The 22,771-nt window shown below is 40.3% G+C and overlaps 1 protein-coding gene across 4 annotated transcripts in view; it reads right to left on the reverse strand.

The window, feature by feature from the left end:
• Positions 1-22,771, reverse strand: part of LOC140482332 (inactive dipeptidyl peptidase 10-like) — a 1,704,473-nt gene that overhangs the window by 514,883 nt on the left and 1,166,819 nt on the right. For all 4 annotated transcript variants that reach the window (XM_072579621.1, XM_072579623.1, XM_072579624.1 and 1 more), the window contains exon 4: positions 4,180-4,274. In XM_072579621.1, coding sequence (XP_072435722.1) covers positions 4,180-4,274 — 95 coding nt within the window. The remainder of the gene's footprint in view (positions 1-4,179; positions 4,275-22,771) is intronic.

Raw genomic sequence — 22,771 nt, forward strand, 5'->3', positions numbered from 1 at the left:
ACTGAAACATCGCTTATGCATTTGATCCTGAAATGAGTTTCAAACTCACAATCATGCCATTACTGTGGCACCTTATTTCCACTTCCATAAAAGCACCTTGACTTCACCCTTATATATCTCTAGTGCTACTGAAGTATTCATTTATGCCTTTGTTCTCTTTATATTGACTATTCCAATACATTCCTGATTGGTCTTTCACATATACACACCTGCATACTGGAAGTCATAGAACATAGAACAATACAGCGCAGAACAGGCCCTTCGGCCCTTGATGTTGCGCCGACCTATGAACTATTCTCAGCTCGTCCCCCTACACCATCCCAAAATCATCCATGTGATTATCTAAGGATTGTTTAAATCTCCCTAATGTGGCTGAGTTGACTACATTAGCACATAGGGCATTCCACACCCTTACCACTTTCTGCATAAAGAACCTGCCTCCGACATTTGTCTTAAATCTATCACCCCTCAATTTGTAGCTATGCCCCCTCGTACAAGCTGACGTCATCATTCTAGGAAAAAGACTTTCACTGACTACCATATCTAATCCTCTGATCATCTTATGTGTCTCTATCAAATCCCCTCTTAGCCTTCTTCTTTCCAATGAGAACAGACACAAGTTTCTCAGCATTTGCTCATAAGACCTTCCCTCCAGACCAGGCAACATCCTGGTAAATCTCCTCTGCACCTTTTCCAATGCTTCCACATCCTTCCTGAAATATGGGGACCAGAACTGTACACAATATTCCAAAAAACTCTAAGCAGTGTGACCTCTCCTCTCCTCTTTCTAACCTCAGCCCACACTACCCCTCAGTCGACGAGTCCTCACCAAAAGTTCTCCCAGGCACCATTATACTATCCTCGACTAACAAGGCCATTCCTCCCCCTCTTTTACTGCCTTGCCTGTTCTTAATGAAAGATCTAAACCCTGGAACCTGCAATATCCATTCCTCACCCTGCTCTATCCACGTCTGAAATGGCCACAACATCAAAGTTCCAGGTACCTATCCATGCTGCAAGATCACCTACCTTATTTCAGATACTTCTAGCATTGAATTAGACACACTTCAAACTAGTTTGCTGACTGTCAGCACATTCCTGTGACCCTCAAATCCTGTCCCTGTCCTTCCTACTCTCATCGTTCTTTGCATTGCAACTACACCTCAGGTTCCCAGCCCCCTGCTGAGCTAGTTTAAACCCACCCGAATAGCACCACCAAATTTCCCACCCAGGATATTCATACCCCTCTGGTTCAAGTGAAGACCATCCTGTTTGTACAAGCCTTACCTTCCCCAGAATGAGCCCCAATTATCCAAGAACCTGTAACCCTCCCTCCTGCACCATCCTTCCAGCCACGTGTTCAGCTGATATCTCTCCCTATTCCTTGCCTCGCTATCACGTGACACAGATAACAAACCAGAGATAACAACTCTGTTTGTTCTAGCTCTCAGCTTCCATCCTAGCTCCCTGAAATCCTGGCACACATCCCTATCTCTCTTTCTACCTATGTCATTGGTACCTACATGGACAACGACTTGAGGCTGGTCACCCTTTCCCTTCAGGACCCCAAAGATACGATCCGAGACATCACAGACCCTGGCACCTGGGACGCAACACACCAACCATGAGTTTCATTCATTTCCAACAAACCTTCTATCTGAGCCTCTAACTCTTGAGTCCCCAATGACTAACATTCTACTCCTTTCCCTCCTTCCCTTCTGTGCAACAGGGATAGGCTCTGTGCCAGAGACCTGGGCCTCACTGCATACCCCTGGTAAGTCCTCCCCCTCAACAGTATCTGAAATGGTATAAATGTTTTTCCAGGGGAACAACCACAGGGGATCCCTCCACTGACTGGTTTTTCCCCCTTCGAACAGTCACCCAGCTTTCTTTGTGCCTAGGAGTAACGACTTCCCTGTTACTCATATCTATCACAGCATCTGTCTCCCGAATGATCCGAAGTTCATCTAGCTCCCACTCCAGTTCCCTAACACGGTCTTGGAGGAGCGATAGTTGGGTGCACTTCCTGCAGATGTACTTGGGTGGGAGACTAATGGCGTCCCTCACCTCAAACATCATGTAGGAGGAACATTGCTCTCTCTGCACTGCCATCCCTGCTAGTCCCCTAATCACAAAGTAAAAAATAAGAGACCTGATATGTCCTGGGTCTTTCAGGTTAGAGGAGGTGGTTGGGTGGGAGGCCCTACAAAGGAAGGGTCTCGGGTTGAGAAAACACTGACTTATATAGCTGGATGGAAATTGAAATAAGAAGTCACTCCTTTCCCAGAAACCTCTGCTCTCTGACTTCGAATTTAAAAGCACAAATCAGTGACTCACCGCTCCCGGCAGGCCCCTAGTCCAAGCTCCCGCCCTTCGAATTGCTGCTGCCGCTGAAAAACATTCAAAATCTCTGCTAATTGTGTCTTAACAACAGAAGATCCAGTTTGATATCTCCTGTAATGGTCACTGACCCTTACCAGCTCCCAGGTAAACAACCCAGAGTCATAGATGTACAGCACGTAAGCAGACCCTTTAGTCCAACTCGTCCATGCCATCCAGATATCCTAATCAATCTTATCCAATTTGCCAGCAATTGGCCCAAATCCCTTGAAATCCTTTCTATTTGTAGACCCATCCAGATGCCTTTTAAATATTGTGTTTATACTTGCGTCCACCACTTCCTCCGACAGTTCACTCCACACACGCATCACCTTCTGTGTGAAAAAGTTGTCTCTTAGATCCTTTTAAATTTTTTCCTCTTCACCCTAAACCTCTGCCCTCTAGTTTTGGATTCCCCTGTCCTGAGGAAAAGACCTTGTCTATTTACTCTATCCATGCCCCTCATGATTTTATAAACCTCTAAGGTCACCGCTCAGCCAGTGATGTTCTCGAAGAATAGTCCCTGCCTATTTAGCCTCTCCCCGTAGCTCAAACCCTCCAACCCTGGCAACATCCTTGTAAACCATTTCTGAACACTTCCATGTTTTCTGAACACTTTCATGCTTTCTGAATATTAAAATTCTCATCCTTGTTGTCAAGTTCCTTGAAGGCCTTGCTTCTCCCTGTCTCTGTAATCATTTTCAGATTTTCACTTTTGAGATATCTGCCCTCCTCTAATTCTGGCTCTTGTGATCTTGCCTTTAATTAATGAGGCTCCAAGCTTTGAAATTCCTTAGCAACACCTCACCTCTTCACTTTTCTTGCTTCAGATAATCCTTAAATATATCTACGTAAAAACCAGAAGAACTATGAATGCTGCAAATCAGAAACAAAAACAGAAATTGCTGGTAAAGCTCAGCAGGTTTGGCAGCATCTGTGGAGAGAAATCATTGTTTGATATCATCTTTGGTTCTATATTGCTTCTGCATCAAGACATTATTATTTTTGAGCCAATTATCTCTACTGGAGGAAAATATGGATTTTGGCAAGTAACTTTCTTCCATTCAATCCCCACTCAGATGCAATCCATTTTGGTACTTTGACCTGTTTTTACTACTCCTACCAACAAAATGTTCCTAGAAGCATGACTACGAAGTAGTATTAATGGTAGCAGAAGTTGTTCAAGAAAGAAAAATCACATTCTTATTTAAGTAACATGTCTCTCATAACTATGCAATTTTACACGAGAACAATATGGACTCCCATAAATGTAATTAGAAATGGCTGCTTTGCGGTTTGCATTTTTCACAGTTTGTTGCCAGAAACTGAAAATGATTATAAGCAACGTGGATTAAGATGGAAATGGCACATTCTGCTTAGATTTATTAATGAAGATCTGGTATATCAATGAGTCTGTGTGGAATCTGGTGTTAAGAAACCTTCTCACACTGCTTGTCCTGTGATGTATCCTTATAATGGAATTTCTGAGACAGCTGCTTTTATAGCCTCATTGTCCTGCCATTTTTTAATTCACTTGTGGAAAGTGGGCATTGCTTGATGAACAACAATAGTTCATCCTTCTGTCATTCCAATACAACAGTTTCATCCCTTTTAAAATTCCAAAGCAAAAATACAACAATGCTGGAAAACTAATGCATTTATAGATGTCTGGTTTGCGGTTCTCTTCAATAAGTGTTCTTACTTTTAAAGTTTGCATAATTGTATGCAGAACATAATAATCACTTCTAGGTGTCAAAGTTAAACCATCTACAAATGAAAAGAAACAAATCATTTACTTACAAAAGTGCTGTTTTCCAGCAATACAGTTGTTTCATTTGTAACTACATTCAGTTTGATCACATGCCCATCTCTGGTCCGATATACCACTTCTTCATCTATTGAGAGAAGGTGAAGTAATTTAGATTTTTGTTTCTCACAACATATCTTAATTATAAATTGAAATAGGGCATCAGTTTTACATAGAAAGGTAAAAAAAGGAATTACAAACAGCTTGTTATAAATACACAACAGATCATTAGCATTTGAAAGAGAAATAAAAGAAGAACATTCAGATCTTTCGATAGTCTGAGAAATTATTTTCACTCAGAACTTTAACCCTTTTCAGAACAACCTTTTCTTTGCAGATGTTACTCGATGAATATTCGCAGTGCATCCCATTTTTAAAATCAATTTTAGATTGGGATGAAAGGATCTTAAGTTTAAGTATTCTTGAAAAAAATAACACAAAGAAGATCTGTACACTAGTTCCTCTTGATCAATGCAATGTACAATTTACAAAATAAATTAATGCATCTTTACAATTTATCCTTTAATAACTAAACAAGAATCAAAATTATCTACTGTTGACAGCAATCCAAAAAAAAATTGGCAAGACATCTATTTCACACAAAAACCGAAAGTATTCAACAGTGACTTCATTCATGTTTATGTTCTTACATGATGTTTACTTTATTTTTCTCCAAATCATGACAACTTTATTTTTGTTAGGTATTTATCCAGTTTCTTTTCAAAGGAACTAATTACTATTGGATAGGAGACTGTCCCTAAAAGCCAACATTCCGTGGGTGAGGTACAGACAATTAAGTTCCCTCTGCTCAATATCTTGTCATATTTTCAGTAGATGAACATTGATACTGAAACAAGGTATAACATGAAAAACGAACATTGCTCTGATGCCATTCATTTTATCACTGTAATTCTAAACAAATATTACTACACAATGTTAACAATGTATCACTAACACACATTGCTTCGTTGGCATGATTGTATGTCACCCTTTCTGACTGGTTCAATGTTCTTTTTGTAAAAAAAAAGTTGCCAACTATTTCTTACTTTCTTTCTTCATTTATGGGATGTAGGTGTTGCTGTGAGGTTAGCATGACTTGCTAATCCTAATTGCCTTTGAACTCTGTGGCTTACTGGGCCATTTTGTTGACAGTTTAAGAGTCGACCATAATGCCTTCAGTTTGAAGTCACATATAGGCCAATTCAGGTAAAAAAGGTATTGTTTCTTCTCAAAACAAACTCTATTAGTTTTTACGGGGAGAAAGTGAGGACTGCAGATGCTGGAGATCAGAGTCGAGAATGTGGTGCTGGAAAAACACAGGTCAGACAGCATCCTAGGAGCAGGAGAATCGACCTTTTGGGCATAAGCCTGACACTCACGACCTCAATATTAGTTTTTATGGTCACCAGAACGGAGAATAACTTTGTCGTCCTGGATTTATTATTATTATTATTATTATTTATTATTTAAATTTATATTCCTGCCATGGTGGAATTTAAGCCAATATCCCTGGAAGAGTTCTGAAGAAGGGTCACTGGACCTGAAACATTAAGTCTGATTTTTTTCCATAGATGCTGTCAGACATGTTGAGCTTTTCAAGCAACTTTTTTTTTGTTTCAGATTTCCAGCAAGCTAATTTCTTTCTTTTTCCCCGGAAGATTAGCTTGAGCCTCAAATTTATTCGTCACAAGTGAGGTGCCTGAAGACAGGAGGTTGGCTAACATGGTGTCACTGTTTAAGAAGGGTGGCAAGGCAAACCAGGGAACTATAGACCGGGAAGCTTGACATCGGTGGTGGGCAAGTTGTTGGAGGGAATCCTGAGGGACAGGATGTACGTGTACTTGGAAAGGCAAGGACTGATTAGGGGTAGTCAACATGGCATTGTACATGGGCAATAATGTCTCACAAACTTGATAGAGTTTTTTGAAGAAGTAACAAAGAGGATTGATGACAGCAGAGTGGTAGATGTGATCTATATGGACTTCAGCAAGGCGTTCGACAAGGTTCCCGATGGGAGATTGATTAGTAAGGTTAGATCTCACGGAATACAGGCAGAACTAGCCATTTGGATACAGAACTGGCTCAAAGGTGGTGGTGGAGAGTTGTTTTTCAGACTGGAGGCCTGTGACCAGTGGAATGCCACAAGGATTGGTGCTGGGTCCTCTACTTTTTGTCATTTAAATAAATTATTTGGATGCGAGAAAGGAGGTTCAGTTAGTAAGTTTGCAGATGACACCAAAATTGGAGATGCAGTGGACAGCAAAGGAGGGTTTCCTCAGATTACAACAGGATCTTGACCAGATAGGCCAATGTACTGAGAAGTGGCAGATGGAGTTTAATTCAGATAAATGCGAGGTGCTGCATTTTGGGAAAGCAAATCTTAGCAGGACTTGTACACTTAATGGTAAGGTCCTAGGGAGTGTTGCTGAACAAAGACACCTTGGAGTGCAGGTTCATAGCTCCTTGAAAGTGGAGTCGCAGGTAGATAGGATAGTGAAGGTGGTGCTTGGTATGCTTTCCTTTATTGGTCAGAGTATTGAGTACAGGAGTTGGGAGGTCATGTTGCGGCTATACAGAACATTGGTTAGGCCACTGTTGGAATATTGTGTGCAATTCTGGTCTCCTTCCTATTGGAAATATGTTGTGAAACTTGATAGGGTTCTGAAAAGATTTACAAGGATGTTGCCAGGGTTGGAGGATTTGACCTATAGGGGAGGCTGAATAGGCTGGGGCTGTTTTCCCTGGAGCGTCGGAGGCTGAGGGGTGACCTTATAGAGGTTTACAAAATTATGAGGGGCATGGACAGGATAAATAGACACAGTCTTTTCCCTGGGGTTGGGAAGTCCAGAACTAGATGGCATAGGTTTAGGGTGAGAGGGGAAAGATATAAAAAAAGATCGAAGGGGCAACTTTTTCACACAGAGGGTGGTATGTGTATGGAATGAGCTGCCAGAGGATGTGGTGGAGGCTGGTACAATTGCAACATTTAAGAGGCACTTGGTATATGAATAGGAAGGGCTTGGAGGGATATGGGCTGGGTGCTGCAAGGAGGGACTATATTGGTTTGGGATATCTGGTCGGCATGGACGGGTTGGACCGAAGGGTCTGTTTCCATACTGTACATCTCTATGACACTATGACTCTATCTAGTGACATTACCACTGAATCACCATCTCCTTCTCAAAAATAATTCCCACACTTCAGAGTGTTAGCGCTTGTCATATAGAACATGCAAACAGGCACTAGGGCAAAACAGTCCACTGCTGCTGTTCTGACAGTTTAACTGTGCAGAGCAGTCTACAAACCAAATGAAGAACAAACATCTTGACTATACCCACTGACCTATGGAATCTGTCCCTCATTGCTCCAACATTTTCCAAACATCATTGTCACAAATAGTGAAATGCAATTTAAATATCTTAAAGCTTCTTCAGGTTGGTGGCTAATGAAAGAAGATCTACCAGAATACTGCCAACTATTGTTGTAAAAGGTAGGCACTGTTTGGATTCCTCGATAATTCTGTGCTATCAAGGAGGACTCCAAAAACAGGAACCCTCTGCATTTATGAAGAGGCCCAGTTTGGAAATCTGGGTCAGATATTCAAACCTCTGTCTTAATGTAAATGAAAGGAGCAGAGTGGCAATTCAAGAACACACAACAGCATCTCTACATCCTCAGGAGTTTCGGGAAATTTTGCATGTCCACAAGGAATCTTACCAATTTTTGTTGATGCACCATAGCAAGCAACCTACCTGGATGTATCACAACATGGTATGGGAACTGCTGTTCTTGAGAGCACAGAGTAGGGAACACAACCCAGTCCATCACACACACCAGCCTTCCATCTATTGGCTCTGTCTATGCTTCCCACTGCCTCGGGAAATCAACCAACATAATCTAAGATTCCTGCCACCAGGTTATGCTCTCTTCCACCCACTTCCATTGAGTAGAAGTAGTTTTTAAAATGCATACAATCAGATTCAAGAACAACGTCTTCCCCACTTTTATCAGATTTTTGAAAGGACCTCTCAAATGTAAATCCTGATCTCTCACTCTGCACCTTCTCTGCAGCTGTCACACTGCATTCTGAATTCTGTTCTGCTAACCTGATGCACTTTTTAAAAGATATCGCCTACCCGTACAGCGCACGAAACAACACTTTTCACTCTATTTCAATACATGTTACAGCACTAAATCAATCAATGGTTATTGCCACTCTTCAATGTTTGTCTCATTGATGAGCCATTTAAGATAATCAGTTCTACTGAAAGCCAGAAAAGAAAATATTAATCACTTCATCAGCATTTAACAAAATGTTTCATTTTCACTGAAGGACAACAAAAATCTTTCAACCACAAGCTAATATTCGTTTGCAAGCACATTTGGTTCCAACTTTCCTGTGAAAACCTGCAAAAGGATGAAGGTGTATATGATGCACAAAAAGTTAGTAAATAATTAGGAAAGAAAAAGTGTCATTGGCCTTAACTATAAAGGGATCGAATATAAAAGCACAGTCTTGCTCCAGAGCCATGGTGGGACCACACATGCATTACTGCAAAGGAAAGAAGATATGAGCTTGCATTGGAAACAATTCAGCAGAGGTATACCAGGCTGATAACTGGGATGAAACAATTGTTTTGTGAGGAAAGGTTGAGCATGTTGAGTTTTTGTTTGTTGGAGTTTAGAAAAATGAGAGGTGATCTTATTGAAACATGAAATACTCTGAAGGGGTTTGACGGGGTGAATCTTTGAGGAATTCTGGGGGCAAGCCAAATGGAAAGACCACAATGACATCAACCATTATTTTGCAAATGATGGAGCAGGTGTGAGGGATACAATAGCCTAATTCTGCTCCTATTTCTTATTCTATTTAGATGGAAATTTAGCTTTAAATTTAAATGCTTACTTTTGTAATTTAGGAAGCCTTGTAAATTTTAAATCAGCATTTTATTCCTCACTGTAATAATGGAAATGATTGGAAGGGTGACATGGTGGCTCAGCGGTTAGCACTGCAGTCTCACAGTGCCAGGGACCTGGGTTTGATTCCAGCCTCGGGTGATTGTCTGTGTGGAGTTTGCACGTTCTCCCAGTGTCTCTGTGTGTTTCCTCCAGGTGTTCCAGTTTCCTACTACATTCCAAAAGATGTGCAGGTCAGGTGGATTGGCCATGTTAAATTGCCAATAGTGTAAGGTGAATTAGTCAGAGGGAAATGCGGCTGGGTGGGTTACTCATCAGAGGGTTGGTGTGGACCTGTTGTGCCAAATGGCCTGCTTCCACACTGTAGAGAGTCTATTTTTATATGCGTTGATTTACAAGATTGAGTTTGTAGATAGGTACAAATTCAAACAAGAATATTTATAATTGTGTTTACATAATACATGGAAATGATCTGGAGGTTGAGTAACTAAATCACACTTAAGAATTTCAAAATTCACTATATCACACTTTTTACACATCAATTTGCAGTGAAGGCTATAAAATGCTGGAAACAAGGATAGGCCCCTTTGATACAACAAGTTGAAGAAAGAGGGATTAAAATGTTTCATTCTATGTTTTCATGCAATGTTATTTCTCTTCTGTACATTTCAATGTCTGTTCAACAGTGGTATAATGACTACACATCTTGTTTAATGAAGGAAATTATTGTCTAATAAGTGGTGTAGATATTTCTATTTTCATCCGATAGTTTTCCAATTTAAATGCTCAAATACTTAATAGCGTAAAGCAATCATCCTGTGTTCACACTAATGAAGTTTTCATCTCTTTTGAGCTAGTTGCCTTTTCACAGAATCCATTATGAAAACTGACTGTAAAATTCCTGATTTCTTTCTCTCCATCATGTTTAACATAATTTCAAAAGGTTATTCCAGGTAGTTGAACATAGTGGAAAGAAAGTTAGCTTTTTTCTCCCCTTCTTTACTCACTTGCTAGATACTATCAATCTTTGGGAATGCTTGCTCAGGGAAAAATAACAAAATTATTGCTGAAGAATAGATGGACCGGTCAACTTGGCCGAATTAGATTTGCTTCTTAGAATTCAAAAGGTCTTTAACTGTAAATATTTACTTAAATTTTTAGCCTTTTGTTCTGAAGTGGCTGGTTTAGATTGATGCAAACATGTTGCCTAAGGCAAATATATCTACAAAGAATTTAGGAGAGCCAAAGCAATCACCACAGGTTAGTAGATCCTTCGCCACCCAAGATTCTCTGGCATTGTAAGTTTCTGAGTTCAGCTACAGTGAGTAAAAGATAGTTACTTTATCAAAATATGGTACCTGTGGCGTCTTGCTGGTCACATCCTTCCTTTCACTACAGGTAGAAATACTTGTTACTGCTCAGACCTCCAAAGACTCCCAGTGCTAGTATTGTCGTTAAAGTCTAACTCTGCACCCAATCAAGTGCTGCCAACCAGGGGATGCCCCTACTTCTGTGCATGTAATGGAGGGCAAGCAATGGAAGGCTCATTGGTAGCATGGCTGACATTCCATTGCACATTTGTACATACATTATTGCTCTTTAAGAGCAAAATTACACAGTTTACTAGTCCTCAACTTATCTGATCTTTCTGCAATGTCTCATGTCACTCAACAACCTCTCATAGCTCAATGTGGGACCATAACAGGAAAACCTTCAAACATCACAAGACGCGGTTTGTTTTGCTGTTACTAATAGGTGACTGAATAAAAGCCAACCAATAAATGCACTTGACAATGGCAACAGGCAGCTTGCATTTCAAGCAACAGAAAATTTACAGTCGATGAGTAATCACTGCACCCAACTCACACCTCTTGCAAATGGTGTCCATTGCATCCTGCCTGACTTGTGCTTGATACTGCACTGCTCGATCATGGATAAGGTAATGTTCCTCTTTTTCAAAGTCCTCATCTTCCTTCTTGGAAGACTCTCTGAGCTCTTCAGCATTTATCACATCGTCTTGTTACCTGCTCCAGTTGTGCAGAGCACAACATGCAAGTAGAATGCAGTACACACAGCCTATACTGCAAGTTTCCTTGCAGGCTGACCCAAGCAGCAGAACCTCAGCAGGCCTATCATCTGCTATATGCTGGCCCTGGTCAAAGGATGGGCTGTATTGTATCTGCAGTCTGCCTTGGTGAGTAGGTTACGTAACTGAATCATCAAATGTGTTTGCTGACAGTAGCCATTTTCTCCCAGTAACCATCTTTGTAAGGCAGCTGGCCCTTGAATTACAGCAGAATTATAAGAGTTTGCAGGGTATAGACATCATGGCAGCTCCAGGAAACTTGGGTCTTATTTCTCAGTTGTGGCACTGATGGTCACAGACTTGTACATTGATGGAATGGAACCCCTTCCTACTGATGAATACAGTTGTATCATGATAATCTGTTCTCAATGTGACATGTGTACAATCTCTACTGCACTGGGGAAATGTAATGAGTTTGGCAAAGCTTGCTGCCCAGGCTGCATCATTGATCTTGTTCTGTGAAAATGGGATAAAGTGGTGTCACTATCTGCATTGGGCAAGGATGTTGATGGTCCCTAGTGGTGGCTTCTTGGAAGCAGCCAGTTGTATAAAGGTTAAGTGCAGCTATCCCATTGACAGCCACTGGGCTAGGAAGGCCATCTTTTAGTTCATGTCTCAGGTCCCAGTGCAGAAGTTGGCATAGTTCTGAGATGGCCTCAGACTGCAGTAACACTGCACCATGTTCATCTGGAGGAAATGGCATTGCGAATGAAAATCTCTGACCTTGCTGTGCCCCAACTACAGCCTGAGGAGACCTTTACACTGACCACTTTACATGGAGATTGGTCAGCTGGAAGTTGCTGCTACTCCTGGGATTGCTGATACATCTGTTGGTCCTTCATATCTTTGTACTTTAGTTGAAAATTAGCCACAGTGATAATAACCACTGCTGTGCCTGGATCAATTGGCCACAGTTCTAATGAATCAGTCTGGAAACATTAGAAACAGACCCAAATCTTCGGAATGTCAGCAGTCAGGATTTGTATCATCCACTTTTCTGAACAAAGTCACCTTGGAGTGCAGGTTCATAATTCCTTGAAAATGGAGTCAAAGGTAGCGAGGATAGTTGAGGTAGTGTTTGGTATGCTTGTTTTTATTGGTCAGTGCATTGAGTATAGGAGTTGGGAGATTATGCTACAAATGTACAGGACATTGGTTAGGCCACTTTTGAATACTGTGTGCAATCCTACTCTCCCTCCTATAGGAAGGTTGCTGACAGATGCAATAGAGTTCAGAAAAAAATAACAAGGATGTTGCCAGGGTTGGAGGGTTTGAGCTATAGGGAGAGGCTGAATAGACTGGGACTATTTTGCCTCGAGCATTGGAATTAGAGGGATGACCTTATAGAGATTTATAAAATTATGAGGGGCATGGATAGGGTCAATAGACAAGGTCTTTTCGCTGGGGTGAAGGAGTCCAAAACTGGAGGGCATGGGTTTAAAGTGAGGGGGGAAAGATTTAAGAGACCTAAGGGGCAACTTCTTCATGCAGAGGGTGCTAGCATATGAAATGACCTACCAGAAGAAGTGGAGGAGGGTGGCACAATGAGAACATTTAAAAGGTATCTGGATGGGTATATGAATAGAAACAGTTGAGAGAGATATGGGCCAAATGCTGGCAAATAGGACTAGATTTATCTAGGATATCTGGTAGGCATGGATGAATTAGTCCTGCGCTGTACATCTCTATGACTCTATGACCAATGACAGTTTAGCATAGTCCTCCATCAAGTATGTCATGAACAACTCTGAAAGGAGGAGCAGGAATGTCTCTACATGACCCTTGATGAAGGGACCTTATAGTGGATAATGCAGCTGAAACCATATTACATGAATACTGAAAGCAATTGTAGGTGCTGTATGATTACCAATACCTTGTCCTCCCAGTCTCTTCATCACTCAAGAAAGGCATAATTTCATGTAAGAGTTCATTGGTGAATGCATACAGTTCAGGGTTAGAGCAAATCATTTCCATGCCCTTGTGCAGCCGATGATATCTTGGCTTATCTTCATGAATTGTGTCTCTCAGATGCCACTCTTTTTGGGTTTCCTGTGATTACTTCTACTTCACAGAAATGGATTTGTTTAATTTGCAATGACCAATGGCATGGTCAACATTGCATGTGTCCATGATTTGTGTCATCCACCAATGGACACTGAGTACATTTCGCATGCTATGATTACAGATGAATTTAAACTGTACTATGCAAGATTATTGCAATTGCTCTTTAAAGGACCTCATATTGTTCACTCGGAAACAGAAGAAGAAAACATTTACCCTCTCCACTCTGAATGTAACAACAGCCATTTTCCATTTCCAGTAGACTTTTTTGAGTCATGATAATGGAAGGCAAACGGGTTGTTCTTGACACAGTGAGACACAAGCTCAGCCTGGTAATTAAGGTCCCTTCCCAAAACTTCAATTATCTTTTCTTCTTGGTATTCCTTGGCAAGCCCATCAGTACTGAGCTTCCATACATGCCCAAACACCTTTTTGAACTATGACTTCATCTTTCAAAATTATCGTTGAGCCCAGTAGTCCTATAGCATAGTCATGCAAAGCATCATGCCGAACTCCAGTTCTGAAAACTGCAGGGCGTTTGTGATAGTTGATGACTCACCTCTCGACCTGTTAGCTCTGCTCTCTAATGCACAATTATCTATCTCCACTCTGACATATTGCATTTTCACCCTTCACAATGATTGATCTCTGCATCTCAGCAAGCCACCACTAGTCCAGAACGGATTTACCCCAATTTCCCTATCAGAGTAGTGACCCTTGATAACCTCCTTGACTTTCACTGAACTGACCCTCAGGACTGACACTGGCCTACCCCTGACTGACGCATGAAAAGCACTGACTGAAATGTAACTAGACCTCTGCTCGATCTGTGTGCAGTTGCCAAGTGAACTGATGTGACACCCAGATTAGTTTCACTAACCTGCAAGAAGATGCACATGGCCCATTTCTGGATTAAAATTATATGTATTCCCTGAGCATCCCAAGTAGTCAACAGACAATGTCCAAACCTCTGGATTGTTAGCAGATGACATCCCTGGTTTACTGTGCTGGGAACTCCTGACTGTGTACGGTCTCCCTTGGTTTGACTGAGGACTACTATGTGATTTTGATACATGGCCATCTGTTTGAGGCACAAACATTGTGAGATTGACATCTCAGGACATCCTTTCAATGATGGTTGCTGACAATCATTGTGTCTGTACTAAAAAGCACAGTAACAGAGAATTAATATGTGCCATTAAGCTCTGATTTAATTGGCAAATCACAAAAAGGCATGGCAAAGCTGTAAGTATTGAAGTGCAAGGTGCGTGTATGTTAAGGGAGCTTGCAAGGTTCACCCAGTTGAATACATGAGTTGGCAGTCTGTGTCTGCATGCAAAGTGTTTTGGCAGCAGGGTTCCAGTGAAATGTGCCAGTGAATGATAAAGAGCAGCAATGAAGTTTAGTACTAAGTGGATCGAATATGTGCCACGTGAGTGTGGAAAGGCTGATACACAACTAGTGCCAATATCTATAGATAAAGGTAGAGGTGGTGGTTGCAGGTATTTTCTGTCCATGGATTGTGGCTCAAGATGTTGGGGACTGCAGTCCAAGCTGAGGGACTGAAGATTCAAGCAGTGAGCAGGAATTGAGCTCATATTCATGCAGGAATTGTTGTTGTCTAGTTTCTAACCAGTGCATGTTGAGAATGGGAAACTGCAGAGCAATGATGCAAGATTAACTAATAATGATAGGTGAATGCATGCAAATGATTGCAAATGGACTTCTGATGGCTCATGAGAAATTCTTATCTCACTAAATAACTTTCAGGTGGAAAATGGGACTTTTTGCTCTTAATATTGAGAATCTCCTGACAATAGATTTCACTATATTTTCCCAATTTTTTTTGGAAAGGCCTATGTTGTTCAGCTGTTGGGCAGTTTCCACCTATAAGGTCTTCATGTAGCTCAATGCCATACTTCATTTCATAATGCTCTTGTGAAGTACCTTGGAAAATTTTGTATGTTAATGTCATATATAAATTATTATTGTAGATGAATCACTGAATTTGTAGCAATACTTTGCAAGACATTGATATTTTCCACATTGAGCTAAATGTATGAGATATGACAGGAAGAAATAGTATATAATTTGCAATATAGCACATATCATTGCGAATCCTTAAAATAACAGAATAATCCCTCAGTATCATATATTGATATGATATTAAGAAATGGAATTCTTCATACTTTTTAAACAGGAAGACTACCGACAGTTTCTATTCATTGCACCGTAGCAAGGATTTTTAATGTGGTTGTCAAAGGCAAGGATAACTTGGCAAGTGTTAACTGAGAAAGGGCTTTTTTTAAATGGAAAATTAAAGTATTTGAATGTAAACATAACGGGGTAATGTTTTAACTTGTGAAATAAAAATGGCAGTCATTAAGCTTCTATAACTGGTAACTGTTTGGCAGTACTAATTTTATGCATGGTTAGAAATTTTAAAATGTTCATAAATTTACATTGAGATGTCTCTTCTTTTCATTTGTTCAGAGAATGCAGACTTTGTTGGGTATCCAGGGTTTATTGCCTGTTGCTACTTGCTCCTGAGAAGGTGAAGAGAAGTCTTCTTTAAATGCTGTGAATCATAGAATCCCTGTAGTCTGGAAGCTGGCCATGGGTCCCACTGAAACCACACCAATCTACTAAACAGCATCACACAAAGACCCACCCCTCTACCCTATACCTGTAACCCTGCATTTCCCATGGTTAATCCATCTAGCCTGCACAGTCCTGGACACTATGGGCAATTGAGCATGGCCACTCCACCTAACCTGCACATCTTTAGTCTGTGGAAGGAAATCAGAGCACTTGGCTGAACCCCCTATAGACATAGGGACAATCTGCAAACTCCACACAGACAGTCACCTGAGGCTGGTATTGAACCCAGATCCCTGGCACTGTGAGGCAGCAGTGGTAACTGAGCCACCGTGTCATCCCTTATTTCCCTGCCTTCCACAGTCCAGAGGGATCATTCTCCACCCCCCCATACACTCTGGCGCACTCCTCGTCCATTCACAGCATCTCGCCACACCTCCATTGCACCCTCCCACGCAATCACAAAAAAATGTAATACCTACTCATTTACTTTCTCTCTCCTCAACAACCAAGGCCCAGACTTACTTTTCAGGTGAAATATTGATTTATCTGTACTGCATTCAATCTCATCTAATATATACACCATTCACAATGTGCTCGTATCTCCACTGGGGAGACAAAACACAGACTGGGTGACTGATTTACAGAACACTTGTGTTCTCGCCGCAAAAATGACCCTGAGTCTGCCACTTCAACACACCATCCTTTTCCTTTATGTCGCGGGACTACTGTGAGCCTCAGCACAAGTTTGAAGAACATCTCATTTTCTGCTAGAGACCATGCAGGTTCTAGAATTCAACATTGAGTTCAATAATTTTAGAGCTTGATCCCATCCTTCCATTTTTTTCATTCACCCCACACCATGTCCTGTAACGACATGGGTTGGTTTTAGCAAAATGACCCATCACCAAGTGCTCCTGGACCCATTGTCACATTATGTGGGTTGCAATCAGTGCAGCTAACCCATTTTCTCATTCTTTGCTCTTGTTATCACTTATTCAGTTTTTCTTCCATTCTGGCCTGCTATCCATTTTCTCCCTGCTTAACTGACGTTTGAATATCTCTCCTGCTCTCTGGGCTCCAACTACACCTTTCTCTTCATCACTCAACTTCCTGCAACCCCACCTTCCCCAAACCTTGTTTTCTTTCCGCAGATGATGGCAGACCTGTTGACCTGAACTTCATATCATAAATTAAAACAAAGAAGAAGGAACCAAAACAGATACTGCTGGAGAACCTCAGCAGATCTAAATTTTATTATGGGTACTGAAAAAGAATTTATTTAAAACTAATCATGGGCTGTGGGCATCACTGATCAGAACAGAAATTATTGCCCATCCTTAATTGCCCAGAGGGCAGTTAAGAGTCAACTACATTGCTGTGGGTCTGGAGTCACATGTAGGAGATGCTGGAGATCAGAGCTGAGGATGTGTTGCTGGAAAAGCACAGTCAGGCAGTATCCAGGGAGCAGGAGAATTGACATTTCAGGCATAAGCCATTCATCAGGAAGGCACATGTAGCTCAGACCAGGTAAGGATGGCAGATTTCCTTCCCTAAAGGACATTACTGAACCAGATGTTTTTTTTTCTTCTGACAATTGACGACAGTTTTGTGGTCATCATTAGATTGTTAATTCCCAATTCTTCATTGAATTCATGGTGGGATTCGAACCTGGGTCCCCAGCAAACTAGCTGTGTCTCTGGATTAACAGTCCGTCACATCTCTTTCTTCATGTGCTATATCTCTTCATAATTAAATCTACTAGAAAACTCATAGTGGCACAGATCTAACTTTATGGAGATCCTTACCTGACATTTCAAACTAGCTGATACAAACAAAATATGGTTATACAAAAACACAAATAGTGAACTACTCTGATCCTACTGTTCCCGATGCAATAGTCAGTCGTACACTCCCATGTTTCATTTCTAGCTTTTGTTTGCTGGATACAACCCAAGCAGGAATGATGTAATTTTTCCAATGTCTTGAACCTAAAGAAATAGAAAGTGAGTCAACTAATCTATCTAGAAAATTTCTGCTAATGATAACACAAATGATTAATGTCATTTTCAAAAGTTTATAAGTCACACTTTGATATTACATTCATCAATACTAATTTTGGTTGTGATTTGTGTAAATGATCAGATACCACAATATCTAGAATCAACAAAAAGTACTGTAACATGCATAACCCATATGAAATATCATCATAAACAATCAGGCAAGTGACATTTAGTGTTGTGTATTTCTGACAGTCAGAATGTCAGTGTATATTTAAGAGATATGATATCACCACTGTATCATAGCAGGTGAGTGTGTAAAGGTCTCACATACCATTTTACCCCAGGGAACACGTGAAGCATGAAACTTCACTGGAAGCTATTCTCTACTGTGCTCCAATATCTTATCTTTAGCTAAGACACTTAAGAACAATGTTTGTATATAATAGTTAGCTGTAATAAACATTCATTGGATTCTTCAATACAATGTCACCCATGCCCAGTTTCTTACAATTCAAAACATAACCTAAGCATAGCTCCATCAGGTGAGATATACTGCTGGCGGCTAAATCTCGCCATTTATCCTTCCAAAAATTTTTTATAATACAAAATACTTGACACTAATCCATGAAGTTAAGTCCGACACTACCATTGTTAGGTGTTAATATGATAAACTATATTATACAGTAATCCTTTGTACACATTTTTTAACAGGTCAAGCTAAGATCAAGGCAATGTAAATCATGATAATAAAGATAGGATATTTTGGGTCAACTTTCATCCTTACTCCTAAGGTAATTCTCGATTGATTCGATCTGACACTAATAACAGAGGAATGTAAATGGAGTATCATTAAATGGAGGGAAAAGAATTATAAGCTTCCTGAAGAGAACTAAAAGACACTTCAATGTATTAGCAGCCTTTGTTAAGTCTGAAGGATAGGATGTTCATTAGGGACAGGACAAAGATATAGGTTTGCATCTGGTACAAATGCTAAGTGTTCTTTTGTAACTAATGACAGAGGAAGGGGCTGAAGGTTTGCTGGGTTTCGTCAAATCTGCTGGGCTTTTGGCATCTGATATGCCTTCAGGTTGAAAATTGGACAGCTAATAAAACTGCTACAAATGAAAAATTGTTAATCCTTATCGCTGGCCAACCAGAAAAATCAGGACAATAAAACGAATAGGAAATTGGTGGAATTCATCGTGCCCTATTCATGCTGCAAACTTGGAGCTGATATAAAAAAAATGCCCCTGCTAAATAAAGGGCAAAAGAAGCATGATTTCAAAGATGGTTGAGTGTGCACTGTGCTGAACCTTTTTGAGGAAGTAATAGGCATGGTTGATGAGAGAAAGGTCATAGAAATACACCTCCTGAAAATGTAAATTTGTACACCTCTATGAAAATGCAATACATTAGAGACTAGAAGAGAAAGAAAGAAAGAATTAGGAATAGGGGAGCAACCCAGATTAAAATTGTTTGAAAGGAAAAAGCAAGGAGAAGGTACAATTTTATTGAGCAAATAAAAATCAGAAGAACTGCAGATGCTGTAAATCAGAAACAAAAACAAATTGCTGGAATAGCTCAGTAAATCTGGCAGCATCTGTGAAGAGAAATCAGAGTTAACGTTTCGAGTCAAGTGACCCTTAATCAGTGTTCTGTTGGGAATGGATACCGGTATCACATGGGATTCAACTCTGTTGTCATGCCATTCACTGTGTGCTTCTAATGATTTGGAATTTGGGTATCAATTAATATTTGATGCATAATAACAAAATATAAGACATAAATCTCAATATAAATAGACAGTGGATTCCGGGCAGATTGGGTGTGGGACTTGAAAGGGTTTTCAGTACGTCTCTTGGAACAATTTAACACCTCGTATTCACTTAAAAATCAAGAACATGCTGCCCTTTCAGATGCTTCCTGAAATGCCAAACCATCCTTTATCTCACACACAACTTTCAGCCTAATTCTGGTTGGTACTTCAAACAAGGCATAATTTTTAAAGTGAGGCTTTATTCCCTGTTTTCATCTCTGCACCTTTTAAAATGCTCCAAAGAACAGAAACACATGACCTGGAAGGCAATGCAAACGAAAAGGTTGACCCATAATTTATTGATACTTCCCTGGAGATTTTAATTGAAGAAGTGAGAGAAAGGATAAATGAACTCTTCCACAGAACCCACATGAGTGTCACAAAGGCCACTGTGAATCAGTCATCGACAGAAATAGCTGAAAGGGTCAATGCCTGCAGCATCACCCCCTGCAAATGTTTTCAAAGTTTGAAGAGGTTCCATAATCCCACAACAGCAAGGCTGAGATAAGCACTAGATTCTCAAATCTTCCTGCTTAATAGCAAATCCTCATCTTTTTACTGTTGTATTGAACATGTGCTTCATCTATTTAATCACTTTTGTATCTTTCCTATAATAGGGTGCACAAAAATGCACACATTGCTTTTAACTAATTTATTGCAGAGTTCAATATTTTATCCCACCTTATGTATTCAATGCCTCTCCATGCAAAAGTAATTACTCCATATCCTATTTTATCATGGCCTCAATTACTTGCAGTGACACCTTTAATTATCTCTGAATCAACACACCATGGTCCCTTTCCTTCTCCACTTCTTTATGCTTTTCTGAAATTTCATGAAATCCTCATCTGTTAAATCTAAGCCACAGCTTGGATCATAAAATACAGAACTCCAGTCTTCTCCTACTCTTAACATTTTCTATCAATGTAATTACAATAATTTTTAAAATGTGCAACAGCAATTATTAAATTTGTGATAAACTCTCAAATTTGCTAATATTTCTTGTATTCTAATCTTTCCTGAAACAATATGCAATGAGATCTAAGTCCAGAGAATATAAATTTCTTAAATCATCTTATTCCACTCTCTAATTGAAATGCTTCAACACAGTATTATTGATTTTATAATTTACTATACTAAGGTAAATAGGAATTCATTACACACACACACACACACACACACACACATATACATATATATATGTATGTACACACACACACTCAGTATTCAATTAGAAAGAAATGTAGATAAAAGGACATAAGGTTGAACATATCTCCTGTCTGTTCTGTAGATTATCTCCATGCCTGTGGGTAATTTGCTGGAGGTGACTGCAGTATTGCAGCAAGGAATAAAGGATTTATGAAAGAGCCAACACTGTATGACCCTAGTTTCCATTGAAATAGGATTCAGATTGTTCCATTTGGTCAGAAGTCAGTGTGCGTGTCATCATAGAGTAGGTGGAGGATGATGAAAACTTCTTACAAAAGTCAAATTTGAGGAGGATGCATAAGGCTGCACAGTTGACAAAGTCAAAAGCTTTTGAGTGGTTGCTAAAAGGGCACGTACAGTCATTAGCACTGTTCTTCACACTTTCCTTGATTTACTGCAAATACCTGTGATGCCTCTTAATGGCTGAGAGTCTGGAAAAAGCCACAAGGAGACTGTGACTGAGCGGACAATCCTTGTCTCTGTGGCACACAGCAGGGGCATTTATCACAACCAGACTTGAATATAATTACAGTCACAGTGCCCTAAGATCCTCTGGCATGCTTCCCATGTGAAAAATACGAGGGTTGTATAACCATGTCAGGAGTGCATGTCTGCTGTGTTGTAAAGTTTAAGCAGGGATCCCATCTGCCTCATCACTTCTCAGCTATCTACAGGCTGTCTCTACTTCACTCGGATCTGTGACAGACCCAAGACTGAGCAAAATGGGGTATTAAACAATAGAGCTGAGGATATTCGAGTCAAAACCAGAAGCCTGGCTGAGGAATTTTAAAAACAAACTGAAGATAAATCACTTGTCATTGGTGTCAGATGTCTGCTGGATTTTCCATGGTATTTACACCTACTATTTGTTCTTTAAGATGCATCCTATTGTTGCTTTAGGTCGCCATAGAACCTCTCTATTTCTGCTCTCGCATGATGAAATTTGCAGTCTACGAAGGCTCTGTACTTATGTTTAATTAGGTCCTGTATCTCTTGGTCATTTTCACCAAACAAGTCACACTGATTGCTGGGAGAAAGGTTTCTTTATAGGTGCTTGTTAAACCAAAATCACACTAACCTCAGCTTTAGTATTCTTGTGTGCATACTGACTCAGAAACTAAATCCAAGATCATTCTTGCTGTCTTTTCCAAAGTAAATGAGAAAATGGACCATCAGTAAACACCCAGAAAACTAAGGTCCTTTTCCAAAGAACTCTCACAGCAAAAATCTCCCCAAGAAGTATGGTGGCATGCTGTAAGACATTGATCTCTTTCTACATCTTGGTAGCTTTCTCTCAACAAAGACACTGATGGCAAAGTTAATCACTTTCTGCAATTTGTCCTTGACTGACAGAAGAAAAGTGTGTTTGAAGAGGAGGAACTTAGTCTGAGACAAATTTCATGGTTTTCCAGACAGCAGTAATGCGCCCATGCTCCTATAAAATGTGACGTGTTAAACAACACACAGATGCTACCTTAAAAAGGACTGAAGTATCACCAATGATGCCTTTGTAAGATCCTTTAAAATGCAGGTAACAAAGGCAGTGCAAACACAATATCCTGACCCAAACCAATACGCCCAGCCTCACAATGTGAACTACTCAAAACCAGCTAGATGTGTTGTTTGTACATCTAATACCAAACTTCCAAAGCAAATGTTTTATTTGGAGGTGAGTCACAATGGCAGATTCCCACCAGGAGGGTAGAAACACTCCTATGACATCTGCAGAATAACATTAAATAGATGAAACTTGCCCACCAATTAGACAGCAAACATGGTTGAAAAGTCAGTGAGCGAGCATACAGGTAGAGTCAAGGCATCATGGGGGGCTGATAAACCTCCAAACAACTCATAATCCATGGCCTCTTAAGCAGCACCTGTCTTGTGTATGTGAG

The sequence above is a fragment of the Chiloscyllium punctatum genome, chromosome 10 (genome assembly GCF_047496795.1).
Source record: "Chiloscyllium punctatum isolate Juve2018m chromosome 10, sChiPun1.3, whole genome shotgun sequence".
Classification (NCBI taxonomy): domain Eukaryota; kingdom Metazoa; phylum Chordata; class Chondrichthyes; order Orectolobiformes; family Hemiscylliidae; genus Chiloscyllium; species Chiloscyllium punctatum.